The sequence below is a fragment of the Cnephaeus nilssonii genome (assembly GCF_951640355.1).
Source record: "Cnephaeus nilssonii genome assembly, chromosome: 20".
In the NCBI taxonomy this organism is placed as follows: Eukaryota; Metazoa; Chordata; class Mammalia; order Chiroptera; family Vespertilionidae; genus Cnephaeus; species Cnephaeus nilssonii.
The window spans coordinates 26,159,003-26,173,127 of record NC_137091.1 but is presented as its reverse complement, the minus strand read 5'-3'; the positions used below and the strand labels follow the sequence as shown (position 1 = coordinate 26,173,127).

At 46.1% G+C, this 14,125-nt stretch overlaps 1 protein-coding gene and 1 pseudogene across 3 annotated transcripts in view; one reads left to right on the top strand and one right to left on the bottom strand.

Annotated features, from left to right (window-relative positions):
• The window catches only part of GAN (gigaxonin), a 62,519-nt gene extending 52,629 nt beyond the window's left edge, over positions 1-9,890 (bottom strand). For both annotated transcript variants that reach the window (XM_079800725.1, XM_079800724.1), the window contains exon 1: positions 9,495-9,890. In XM_079800725.1, the coding sequence (XP_079656851.1) occupies positions 9,495-9,661 (167 nt within the window). In that variant the 5' untranslated portion in view covers positions 9,662-9,890. The remainder of the gene's footprint in view (positions 1-9,494) is intronic.
• LOC307092410 (large ribosomal subunit protein eL21-like) lies at positions 1,241-5,577 on the top strand (annotated as a pseudogene). Its single transcript has 2 exons — positions 1,241-1,932; positions 5,568-5,577. The product of its transcript is annotated as a large ribosomal subunit protein eL21-like (transcript).
• Positions 9,891-14,125: the final 4,235 nt, after the last annotated feature.

Sequence of the window (14,125 nt, the reverse complement as noted above, 5' to 3'; positions counted from 1 at the left end):
GCCTCACTTTGATATCATGAGTTGAACTGATAAACAGTTTAAACAATGGATAAGGTGGTTATGTAATCTGGATGCTTAGTCTACATCGGTGGTAGCCAACCTTTCAAACCTCATGGACCACCGGTTGGTGACCACTGGTCTACATAACGCAAATCTAAACCCAAAGAACCAGCGTTTCCATGTGGAAAAGCACTTTGCTTAACTCTCTAAAATACATAATAAAAATAACTCTAAGAACATTTAAAGGACTTGTAGGGGAAAATATAGATGCAAGAAGAGGTAGAAGTGTAAAGGCACATGTAAAAGCATGAGGACTTACCAGTTAGTATTCATTAGAGATAGGTATTATTTTTATCACATTATTATTACTCAAAATAATCCTCAGAAAAGTTCTACAATAAATCTAAACATTCAATACTTCACTTTATGTTAAATTCACTAGTCTAACAAGAATTTTATTGATTTCCTTCATCATTTGAAACCTTCCAAAAACCTTTCCAGAATTAGAGCATTTGCTGCTATGAATAGTGGCACCACAATCTTGTATAAATAAACAAATAATTTAAAGCTGAAATGAGTAACCTATATTAAACTTAGAGCTCCAATTTACAAGTGCTTTGTTTCCTTAGAAGCCAGAGAAAATACTTCTTTGATCTTCTGAAATGGAACATACTTTAATATCACTTTTGAAAAACTCACATAAGAGCAGGGTTTAATCAAACACAATTGCAAATACTAGAAAAGAAGATAAGGAGGGGGGAGGAGAAAAAAATAATTTTCAACCATGAGATTGTAAGCCCTTCAGGATAGATTTCCTCTTTTTAAGCAGTTAAGGAAGGATGCCTTACAGTAGGTGGATAAAAAACAAACAAGGCCGAAACCGGTTTGGCTCAGTGGATAGAGCGTCGGCCTGCGGACTGAAAGGTCCCAGGTTCGATTCCGGTCAAGGGCATGTACCTTGGTTGCGGGCACATCCCCAGTAGGGGTTGTGCAAGAGGCAGCTGATCGATGTTTCTCTATCATGGATGTTTCTAACTCTCTATCCCTCTCTCTTCCTCTCTGTAAAAAATCAATAAAATATATTAAATAAAAAAAAATACATTAAAAACAAACAAGGCCCAGATCCATTAAAAGACAATCAGGCCCCACTTATTTCCCATCACCGTAAGAGTACAGAAAGAGACAGGTATAGTCGAGTTATTTTATTATTTTATTTTTTATTAAATTTATTGGGGTGACACTGAATAAGATCATATAGGTTTTTAGTGTACGTTTCTATGATACATGATCTGTATATTGTATTGTGTGTCCTCTATCCAGTCAAATGCAAGGATCTCAGAACCTGGAGCTTCGACCTGAACCCTTGAGCACTAAGAAACTTAGTTACAATTGCTATTCAAAATCCTTTTGACAATCACCTTTGGGCTGGAACCACCATCTTCCAGTAATTCGCCAAAATGACCAACACAAAGAGAAAGAGGAGAGGTACCCACTACATGTTCACTAGGCCTTTTAAAAAACATGGAGTAGTTCCTTTGACTACATGCATGAGAATCTAAAAGAAAGGTGATATTGTAGACATCAAGGGAATGGGCACTGTTCAAAAAGGAGTGCTCACAAATGTCCCCATGGAAAAACTGGAAGAGACGACAATGTCACCCAGCATGTGTTGGGCACTGTTGTGAACAAGTTAAGGGCAAGATTCTTGCCTGAAGAATTAATGTACCTATTGAGCATATTAAGCCCTCTAAGAGTTGAGATAGTTTCCTGAAATGTGTGAAGGAAAAGATCAGAAAAAGAAGGAAGCCAAAGAGAAAGGTACCTGGGTTCATCTGAAGCGCCAGACTGCTCCACCCAGAGAAGCACACTTTGTGAGAACCAGTGGAAAGGAGCTGAGCTGCTGGAACCCATTCCCTGTGAATTCATGGCAAGGTAAGCATAAAAGACATAAATAAAAGCCTTCTGTACTGTTAAAAAGAATTCCTATGACAATCATTCAGGAGCTGCTATCTACACAGGTGACTATAAACTCAAAGCACACGTGGAAGAAGACTTGGGGACTACTAGCATGCTCTGCACACAGTGTACAATACCAATGGACTTTGTGCCCATCAACTACAGGGCAAATTTCAGGTACCCAAAGAAAGGATGATAATTTCTATGTTACTATGAAACTTGGACTCCTAGAGAGATCATATTAGTCTCCTTAAGTAGTTTCATCAGCATCATCGAGTCAAACTTTATATTTAAATAGTAAAACAGGCTCATCAATAATTAGGCCCTGGAACACATCCAGATTAGCAGCATAAAATAAATGCTTGTTACAAAACAACTCTTCAGGGTTGGGTTTATATAGCAGAGTACCCAACCAAGAAGGCCTGTATGGCAGGGCAAAGGAAATGCTTTAATGTCAATGTATAACAAAACTTAAATGATACATTTGTTATATATTTGTCAATATATAACAAAACTTAAATATACATTATAACAAAACTTAAATGAACAGAAAAAAACCCCATCCACACAACACACACACACAAAACACAGCAAAAATAGCCTAGAGCCACACAATTTAGACTTATAGGGGCTTTGCTATTCCTGTAGCCCAACCAACCTCACTCCGCATATGAGGAAACTAAGTCTCAGAAAAGTTGTCCAATATGACTTAGGCTGGATTCTAGGTCCAATGTCTCCACTCCACCCTCATCAGAACAGCTTTCTATAAAAACCTTGAGGGGGGGAGGGGATTGCCATTCTTGTTGTTGGCTGACTCATCAAAGGATCCCAAGATCTTGGGAGTAAAGGAGATCTCTCCTCTACTCTCCAGTACTGAAAGCTAAACATTCCCCAGAAAAACTGAAATTCTCAAAAGTAAAAACAGGAATGGAACCTGCACAGAGCCACTATGTTACTGCAGAATCACAAAGCAATTCATTTTCAAATCCTTTTCACATACATTACTCCCTAAGAACCACAGCTCATGAGAGAAAGGAGTCTGAACTCCAAATCAGATCTATGGGATTGTGCCAGAAGCAGAAGAGCCTCGGACATGAGCAAAGCAAACTTTGCAATATTCAGAAGAAAGGGAAATTTCCTGTAAGCCTCAGGGAACCTTTCCCAGAAGGTCTCAGAGTTGCTGAGAATGGAAAGATTCTGTGGGTCGTTACGTCCATGAATCAACTTCGTCATTCTTAAAGGTCATCAGCTACGTTTAGATTTAGTTTTCCCATTAAATCAAAGGGAAAATGTCATTCAGAGATCAGAATGAGGAAAAGCTGGGGAGAGGGTATGTTGGGAAAACAGCATCTCACTTACATGATGGACTACACAAGGTCCTGCCTGACTTCCCGTAGCATCTGTATCGTAAGGTTGTATGACATATTCTACACAACCTTTTTTCAGGTTATCAGTTGGGTTCTGTTGCTAAAGTTGAGTTTTCTGGCTTTTTTCCTTTTATACTGAAAAGCTTTTCTAGCGTGGTTTGATTGTTAAGACGATCAGGAGGAAAAACAAATGCTAAACCAAAGTTAAAGCATAGGAAAAGATTAAACCAGTAAGTTAGGTTAAAAGACTTTTCTATAGTAAGTAGAAAGTATGCAAATGAGTTGCTTTAATTCCTAGTTTACAAAGTTGGATTGGTTCCTTTTGTTGAGCATATAGAAGCAATATACAACATTGTTTCCAAACCATTTAACTTCAGAAGCTTATGACAGTTACTAAAACTAGGCTAACTATAGACTTTAAACAAAACTCAGATTTTTATAAAACTCTGGAGACTAGCAAACTTTTGAAAACCCAATCCATACATTAATGACATCAAAGACCTAAATGCTTAAGGTTCAAAAGGGAAAGTAAGAAACATCAAATTGTGGAATATACAAATTCATTTTGTTTCAATATAATTCTTTAAAGTTCTGTTCAAGCAAAACAGATCTATCCTCTCTAATAAAATGGTAATATGCAAATTAACCATCACTCCGCTACATAAGCCACGCCCACCAGCCAATCAGGGCGAGTATGCAAATTAACCCCAATCCAAGATGGCTACAGCCACAGAGAACAAGGTTTCCCAGGTAACAGAGCAAGCCAAGCTTTCCATAGCCGTTGCAGGCCTAAGCCTCCACTCAAGCTACAAAGTTTCAATTATAGAAGGTAAACAAATTCAAACAAATGGCGGCAGAATGGAGCTTGAGAGAGCAGGCCAGGGTTGCCGGCGGCAACAGGGGAAGCAAAGCTTTCCGCACACCCTGGTCGGGCTCACCCGCTTAAGGCTACAAAGTTTCAATTGTAGAAGGTGAATTAACTGCCACAGAAATGGCTGCCGCCCCAGAAATGGCTGCCGCCCCAGGTTACAAAGTTTCAATTGTAGAAGGAAAATAAATTCCAGATACCAGGGCCTCCCCTTGGGTTGCCAGGGGGCGTGGCCAGCCTGCAAACCACCACAGGCCCCTCGCTCAGGCCGCCCCACACCCCAAGGGAACCCCCACCCTTATCTGTGACACCCTTCAGGGCAAACCAGCTGGCCCCCACCTGTGCACCAGGCCTCTATCCTATCTAATAAAAGAATAATATACAGATTGATCATCACTGCAACACACAATATAGCTGCCCCCATGTGGTCAAAGATCCTGCCCCCATGTGGACACAAGATGGCCACGACAAGATGGCCAGCAGGAGAGGGCAGTTGGGAGGCACCCGGCCTGCAAGGGAGGGCAGTTGTGAGGGACCAGGCCTGCAAGGGAGGGCAGTTGAGAGGGACCAGGCTTGCAAGGGAGGGCAGCTGAAGGTGATCAACCCTGCAGGAGAGAGCAGTTAGGGGTGACCAGGCTGGCAGAGGAGGGAAGTTGGGGACAAACAGGCTGGCAGGGGAGCAGTTAAGCATCAACCAGGCTGGCAGCGGAGTGGTTAGGGGGTGATCAGGCTGGCAGGCAGAAGTGGTTAGGGGCAATCAGGAAGGCAGGCAGGCAAGCAGTTGGGAGCCAGTAGTCCTGGATTGTGAGAGGGATGTCCGACTGCCCATTTAGGCCCGATCCCACCAGGATCGGGCCTAAATGGGCAGTCGGACATCCCTCCAGGAGTCCCAGATTGGAGAGGGTACAGGCTGGGCTGAGGGACAACCCCCCGCCGTGCATGAATTTCGTGCACCGGGCTTCTAGTATATATATAAAACCCTAATATGCAAATAGACCAAACGGCAGAACAACCAAACAACCAGTCACTATGATGTGCACTGACCACCAGGGGGCATGCGCGGAACATGGCGGGCGTTGGCAGAAGGTGGCAGAGCGCGGAACATGGCTGATGTTGGCCATGGTGGGATGGTGGAACAGGTAAGCAGGGGTGCCAGACCAAGGCCGGGTGAGCTTCTAGTGGTTACTGAAATGTCTTTGCTCCTGCGAGTTGCGGTCCTGCCTGCTGCTCACACCTGCTGCTGGTGCTGACCCCGCTCGCACCCGCTGCCAGCGCCTGGCGCCAGCCCCAATCGCTCGGTGCCATCAGCGGGTGCAAGCAGCAGCTGCCAGCCCCAATCTCCCCTGAGGGCTTCTCCACCTCTTCCTGCTCCTAAGGGGCAATTGAGGCAGCAGCCACCATTCGTATCCACTGATGGCGCTGGCCCCAATTACTCTGTGTGGTCAGCGGGTGCGAGCGGGGCCGGTGCCATCAACACGTGGGCGCAGTGGCAGCGGCGGGAGCGGGACTGCCGTCAGACAGGGGAAGGGGGGCTGCGGTGGGAGGGGCAGGGTGGGGGCATGGTGGAGGGGCAATGCGGGAGCGCGGAGGATGGGCCGAGTCCCACCCTTGTGCCCACCGCAGCCTTGCTGCCCACAGTTCCTTTCAAGGTGCACAAATTCGTGCCCTGGGCCCCTAATCTATATATATAAAAGCCTAAGCAACCATTACAACCAAACGACCCGTCAACCAGTCGCTATAACTTGCACTGACCACCAGGGGGAAGATGCTCATGCAGGAGTTGCCCCCTTATGGTCAGTGCACTCCCACAGCCAACTTCCCATGGCGGGCCAACCTCCCGTGGTCCCTGATCCCCCACCAGCAAACCTCCCACGGTCCCTCCTCCCTACCCAGCTGGCCGGCCCCAATCAGTCCCTCCCCCGCACTGGCCAACCTCCCATTGGTCCCTCCCCAGGCATCCGGCCAGCCCCGATCAGCCCAATAGAGACTGGGTGAGACGGCCCTGATTGCCCCGATCGCCAGCCAGCCTGAGGGACCCCACCCGTGCATGAATTCGTGCACAGGGCCTCTAGTATATTATAAAAGCCCAATGTTGTTAATATCGAAAATTACTAAACACTTTGTTCCTAAGCACAGGCAGTCCTCGGGTTACGTCAGACTCGATGTATGTCATTTCGTGGTTATGTTGCCATCTCCCATATATTTATTTAAAAAAAAGTTACGTCATTTCGATGTATGTACATATGTGCTTTATGTTTTTTATTATTTATTTACTACAAGTAAAGGTCAGGAATTGTTATCTTTCTTTTAAATTATTTTTACTATTTCACTTCATTACTGTATGTGCTCCATGTGAGTGACATAGGTGCTTACTTAGGTGGTTTCCGACTTAAGGCGAAAATCGCGTTACATAGCGCCGTAGGAACGGATCTCCGATGTAACCCGAGGACCTACTGTAGTAATACAGATTAGTCAAATTACTTTTAAGTGGCCTTGAGATTAATAATTTTAACAGACCCCCCAAGAACATTCTACCACTTCAATAGCCAAATAAACTTAGAGCAATTAGTCACTGAAACACACATACACACATTGACTGATTCATGTTTATCTGCAAAACCTCAAAAATATCCACCTGCCCTACCTACAGCACAAGATGGCTGAAAATGAAAATCAAGGTGCACTCTTCCTCCCAAGAGCACGCCCACGCTGCCCCTCACCTTTTCCCCCCCACAGACATGCATCTCCTAAACTCTTAAGACCCCATGATGGGCAGCAGCAATTTGTCCCAGACAAACTCCCTGAACCTGTTCCCAAGGCCCCTTTTCTCTGACTTAATGAGCCAAAGCAGAGCAGCCCAGGCTCATTTCCTCAGTCCTTCCTTGTTTCATTGTCCCCAGCTTTCATAAACGTCTTCTAAAATTCATAAAAAGAAAAAGAAAATCAAAATGAGACAGTATATGAAAGTACTTGATAAGCACTTGAAATCATAACATATGTCAGTAAGTAGTAGAGTATACACAAAGAATAGTTAAATACAAGTAATGCTCTAAGTTGGTATAGTAAACGAGTAGGAGACATGGTGTCATTAGCTTGGCATCTAATCTTAGTTCAACCATTAAGCACCAGTAACCTCATCGTAAGACAAGTCACTGATGCCCACTGAGCCCCATTTTCTTGTTGTGGAAAGCAACAGAATTGACCTGGAGATCTGAAGTCCTTTTTGGCTCCGCTACTTTGATTAGTAAGATTTCATACCTAAATTACTATGTTAAATAAATAGCATTTCACATAACTATTCTGTGTGCCACCATGTCACAAGTGGATACCCCCGCTTTCATAATTAAGCAGATATAGCAGAGAATACTACCACCTTTTATAGACTTATGTACAGACCTGTGACATGTTCAACGCATTATTACATATTCCTTCACAGGATGGATCGAAGATTAAATGAGATGAAGATACATTTTATCCCTCACTTATCAGACTAGTGAGCTGAAGTCATGATCAAGCCATCTACAACAACGCACAGCTGCAAGAGTAAAAGCTGGAGGGAGAAAGCAGCTCCCACATGCCCTTCTCAGTCAGGGATAACTGAGCATCTGACGTGGAAATATAACAGAGCCACCTACTAATGTCCAATTGGCTGTGGCAGAAAAGCAGGCAGTCCCTCATTCACATTTGCTGAACCACTAGGCACTTGTTTTCTGGCTGCCAGAGACACAATAATGAACAAAAGAAAAATCCCTGGCCTCACTGAGCTTACATTGTGGTTGGGCAAGAGCAACAAGGTAAATGAGTAAAATATAGGTTATATTACAGTGGTAAGTGCTATGGAGAAAAATAAGACATGAAAAAGAGGGTAGAGAGCATGTGTTTGGGGATTTGCAGTTTTCTTTTAAGCTGGCGGGATGCCACATAAAGAACTACAACAATAATGCATCTAGCATTTCCCCAAACAGGGAACACTTTGGATACCGGGAAGACTCTGGCCACTGATTCCAATTTGAGATTGATTGCTCAAACCTCTGAAATGCCAGCTATGAGTTGTCATATCTGCAATCTAAACACCCTACTAACAAAGACTCCCACCACCACAACCCCACCTTTAAAATCACAGAGTGAAAATTTATTTACAAAAGAGCCCTGAGAAGTTACAAGAGCATTTGAACTGCTTGTGAGTTAGCACGAATGTCTCCTCATGTAAAGGTTCAAGTGTAGTTTGGGTACTGAGTTCTGCTAAGGCAAAGCACTAAGAATGCCGCACGCATCATTTTGCTTTTTTTGACTTGTCAATTCTAGTGAGTTCTCTACTATTGGTCTATATTTAACCAGCTTACTGGGAAGTTTCTCCAGCTTTTTAGCAATTTTTCTCTTTTATTAAAAGAGCAACCCAGTTTGCAAGAAAGTTGCTGTAAGAAAGTTATCAGCCCCTCCCCCCCCCCCCCGCAAGATCTGATACACTTGGTTAATCACTATCTCATCAACCTTTAACCAGGTTAATTGGAATGGCAAATCAGGTTAAACTTTGTTTTACTGAAGTTTTAAAATGCTTTCTGAGTCGCTAAAATTTCTTGGTCCTCTGGTTGTAACTGCATCCTGAGAACTGCAGTAGTCTTAAAATTCTCTATAGCTTACTTGAACGTGTGTGTCTATACTGCACAGCCCTTCTTTTAAACGGAGTTCCCACAAGGAAGTGGAAAAGACACATTGGACAGAACTTCAGGCTTGGCGGTCGGATCGCCAACCCAAGGAGGAGGTCCAGTACCCGAGGGTTTTCCCTCAGCCCACACCCGGCGTGGAGCTTGTTTGGCTTCTCGGCGGGAGCGGCGCTACCGGCCACGGGCCCCGCCGACTGCGCGTCGCTTGGGAGGCGAGCCGCCGGCAAACTTCAGCCGGGATCCGCGGGCTGGGCCCGGCCGAGGGGCGGCTCTTCGCCGGCGCGGCCCCGCTCTGCTCGCGGGTCCGGGACCCGGGACGGCCCGGGACGGCGTCTGGGGGCCTGCGGGGTTCGGAGGCCCGGACGAGCGCTGGGCTGTGGGAATCGGAGGAGGGCCGAGGGACTGCGGCCCGGGTCCGGGGTCGGTCATCTACCGGGGGGCGAAGGTCCCGTGGGGCCCAGCCTGAGGGTGGGCGAAGACACCGGAGCTGTCCCGGGGGCCCGGCAGGGGTGTCTGCCGAGAGGGACCCAGGCGGCTGCGGGGGGGAGGTGGGTGGACGGGGACTCGGGAGCCACGCCCGGCCGGCCCCGCCCCGCCCCCGGGCTCGGGCAGCGCAGCCGCGCCCGGCCCCCTCCTCACCTGATGTACGGGCTGGCCGCCGCCAGGATGTTCTTCTGCACCGGGATCTCCTCCCCGTCGAGGACCAGGTGCGCGTCGCAGAAGCGGGACTCCTCGCGGAAAGAGCTGAGGGCTCGCAGCAGGCGCGCGGCGTGCTGAGGGTCACACACGGCGCTACCCTCGGCCATCGCGGTGCCCGCTAGTCAGCCGGCCAGTCCTGTCCCCGACGCCGCCTCGCCGGACCCCTTGGGCTGTCCGCGTCCGGCGCGCTCCCGTCTACACAGCCCGCGCGCGCGCGCCCGTCCGGCCCGGCTATCCTTGATCCGTGAACAAGCGAGAGCCCTCGGACCGCGCCTGCGCCATCCTCGGTGCGAGGGGCCGGTACCTTTAAGGAGCCGCTGCATTACGTCATTTTCCCGCGACGCCCCCACGCTCTGGCTCCCTCCCTCTCGCCCGCCATCGCTGGAGGCAGCCAATCAGAAGCGTCGTTCCCCTGTCTAGTCGCCGCCCCCGCGCCGTCAGAGGCTGTCCACCACCCGGAGGGATCTCTGCGGCGCAGCAGGGCTGTGCGGCTGGCTGGGGCTTTGGGGTTGGGCCGGCGGCCTCTGGACCCCCGAGTCTTGGCTCTTCCACTCTAGCTGTGTGACCATGGGCACGGTGCCCATCCTCACCTCTCCATCTGCAACCTGAAGATGGTGACTTCTTAGTGTTGTGGACTAGCATGTAAGCAAGGACGCCGTAGGTGTAGTTTTTATTGTGTTTGAGAGAAAAGCCGCTTCCCAAGTAAGAGCAGAGACGCGGGAAAACAGGCTCTGAAAAGAGCGTTTTGGTTGCGGCCTAGGGAGGAGATGTAGCTGATGAAGCTGGAGAAGTAAGCGGCAGGTCTTAAATTCTGCAGGGCCTCCTTGGCGGTGGTAAGGAAGTTAGTTGGTCTTGGTTCCTGTAGGTGTTAGGAGACATGAAAGGGCTTTGAGCGGGTTGTTGTTGTTTTTTATAAAGATCACTCAGCCGCTGCGTGGAGAATTGTGTGTGTGTGTGTGTGTGTGTGTGTGTGTGCGCGCGCGCGCGCGCTCCAGAGACAGAATGAGGCTTATATATTGCAGTACTTGAGGGAAGAGAATGGTGGCCTAGATGGAAGGCTGATGATGGCTGTGGACAATAGTGTATGGCTTTAAAAGAGTAGATAGAATTGTGAGGGAAGTGGAGTCCAGGATGATGTTCTGGGTTGAGTAACTGCATGGATGTTGGGACCTTTCAGAGAGAGAGAGAGAGAGGAAACGCTGAGGGGGCGGAAGCGAGAGAGGCCAGACATTCATTTGTGACCGGAAGCAACTCTGGGTCAGCTTGACTTTTAAGGCAAGCCCTATACTGTCTGAGGTTTGCCTGTAGGCTGCTAAGGGCACATGGGAATGTGGAATGTAGTCACCATTTCGTACAAACAGGTGCTCAATAAGCTTTAAAGAAATAGCAATTTTATGAGGACCAAGGACCAGAAGAATGTGATCCTCATTCCAGATAAGGCGAGATGTGGTTCTCACTGGATCAGCTCAGTCTTTTCTTTCAGCCAAAGGCTCCAATAAAGTCTTGGGTCTTCACCCTGAATCAGCCAAGGCTTTGCAGTTGCTGGTAGGAATCGGAGTATAGAACTCCGCTAGAGTCACTGGCAAAGGATAGATGAGAAAAAGGATGCTACCAGTGAAAGGTCTAGAAATTTACAGTCCCCTCTTCAAACACAGCTCAGTATTTATGGGTGAAATGACAAAAATGTTTAGCATTAGCTTCAAAACAAAAGGAAGGGATGGAGGGAAGCAGGTGGGGGTATAGGTGAATCAAAAGTGGCGATTGGTTGTTAAAGCCGGGTTATGGGTACATGGAAATTTGTTGTACTGGTCTCTGTATGTTTGAGTATGTTGTAAAATGTCATAAGCAGTAAAAAACAAGATAAGCAACTCAAGCCTTTCTTCACCGTGATACCTGCCCAGTATCCCAGGGAGCAATTAACACTCTGTTCTCCAAGCTGTTGCTGTGTTTTGAACATTGCTTTGGCAGGAAACTTACTGTAATGAGTTTATTTATTCATGTCACCTGCTAGCTTGTATATTTTAGTGTGTCTCTGTTTCCAAGTGCCAAGTACAGTGCCTAGTAGTGCTCAGTGAATGTTGGATGGAGGAATTAATACTTTTTAATTGATTTTAGAGAGCGAGGAAGGGAAAGAGAGAGAAAGAGAAAGCGAAAAAAGACATCGATATGCAAGAGAGAGACATCAGTAGGTTTGCCTCCTATATGTGCCCTGACCTGGAATCAAATCTACGACCTCACGACCTTCTGGTGCATGAGACAACACTCCAGCCAACTGAGCCACACTGGCTAGGGCAGGTAGATGGAGGAATCTAAAAAACTGTGAATACCAGGCACTTAATAAATGTTTTCTGAATCGCATTCTATATTTTTCGTTTATTTGTGTTTGTCGTGTTTTTTCTCAGCTCGGTTGTTTTTAAGGTCAACATGATACCCAGGACAGAGAGAGTTCTCTATACCATGTAAGATATTTGATGAATTCTTATTGATTCATTGCTTGGAATGCTGGTCTACTCTTCAGGTGTCTGAGGTTCCAAAACAAAACAAAGAGCTCAAATAACAGAATCACCCTCAGGTAACCAGTTATCCCGGAATGGGAGTGTTACCTTAATTGAAGAGGTGAGTGGGGATTAGTCAGGCAGGCCCTTCCTGGTAAGGATGAACCTTCTCTGATGTTTTGACAGAAGGAAGGAATGAGAGGGCCTGGTTAGAGGGTTGTAGACAGACCAGCATCTCTCAGGTGCAAGGTAGTTGATGGCTTGAGAGGGTTACCCATGCAACAGGCAGCTAATCAGCAGAAGAACTTGTATATGCTTTCAATACCATCCTCACTGCAGTATTCCCCACCAACCCATCTGCCTGAATAACTCACATTCATCCTTCAAAACTCAGCTCAGAATGACCTTCAGGGGACCTCCAACCAGCTTCTCATGGCAGGTCCCCATGCTAGGCCACGTTCATGTGTTCTGTGCTGCACTGACTTCACTGCACTGTAATTAACTGGTTTATAAGTTGGTTTGTGTGCTTCTCCAGAGTGCTTAGTAGGTGCCCCCTCATTCTTTCAGGTAATTAGTTAGAGGTAGCAAGTTGAGTAATTGAGCAGGAGAGGCAGGATATAACACAATAGGGGTAGGTGGGATTACAGGGAGCTGAAGGACACACACCCGTATCAAGTGGGAGGATGCTCCTCAGCTGATTGCACATGCCCAGTGGTGCCAAATCCAGCAATTTTTCAAGAGATCTGAACATTCAGATTCACATGTTGGATGTCCCAGTTTTTTCCAACATTAGCCACTAATTCCATTTGGGAAATAAAGATGCAGCATACGTCTGCAGACAGGATCTGGTTTTAATTCATTCCCAGAGGTAATCAGAAACCCATCTTGGTTTACTGAGAAGGGAGTTAACAATCAAAGGGATGCTAAGCTCTCAATAGAAATTGTTGAGTTGAACTCAGTTGCCCCAAGAAAACTCATCCTAGTGCCGTAGGAAAGGAAGAAGGATTTTGCAGAGAGGGGCAGAGCCTACCCTTCCATCTGCTGTAGGAGCCACCCCTGGTTGGGCAATGGACTGTTTTGCAGCCTTTCTTGATATTGCTTAAACTGAGCTGGCTTTGATATTGTTTATGGCCATCAGAATGGTGTATTTGGTGTTATTGTCTCTCGACATTCCATAGATGTAAGACACCAGCTATTGTGAAACATATAATCTAAGAGATCCGATATCATCCCAGCAGTTTCAGTCTCTGGTAACTATAACTGTCCCCTTCTGGTTTAGAGGCTAAACAACCCCCAGAAATAGGACTTGTTTTGTTTTATTTGTTTTTGGTCCAAAGGATGTTCACAAGATATTAACAGTAGTCACTCATTCAACAGATATTAAGCACCTGCTGCTATATGGTACATATTGCAGATACAATGATGGTGAAAACATAGTTACCTCAGTGGTATCATTGTAGAGGTTTTTTACTCTCTGTGCTTTTCTGATCATGTATCATTTTTTACAATCAGAAAAAAAGAAAGAAAACAATTTCACTTGCAAAAAGAAAAGAGAACAGTTTTGTTTTGCTTTGAAAAAATTATCCCCCAAAGAAGAGAAGAATCACCCTGGGGTTTGGGGTTTTATTTTTAAATAAATGTTAGAAAGAGGAATGGGAATCCAGTAAAAGAACGAATACAAAGGGGAAAAAAATGAATAGTTTGAAAGCTCTTTACAAGTCATCAAATCCAATGGATTCATTTTATTGAAGAGAAAACTTAAGATGAGCAAACAGCTCGTTCAAGGTCATACATGTGACCTCATCGGGCGGAACAGACAGGCCTAGAGCTTCTGCCTTCCAGCCCTGTAAGCTTTTCCATTACACCAAGTTCACTCTTGGTAAACATTAATTTGGTTGAGACAGTCTCTTCTGATTCATTTTAAGGCGGTCTTCATATATTTTATTGGGGTAAATCTGCCATTTATACAAATCTATATATAGCCCATTTCTTTCCGAAAATCTAAGCTCTTCCAAATTGCTGAGTCAGAGAACATCTCAGTATTTATAACTCTTTAGTTGCTTCTTTATGTTTATA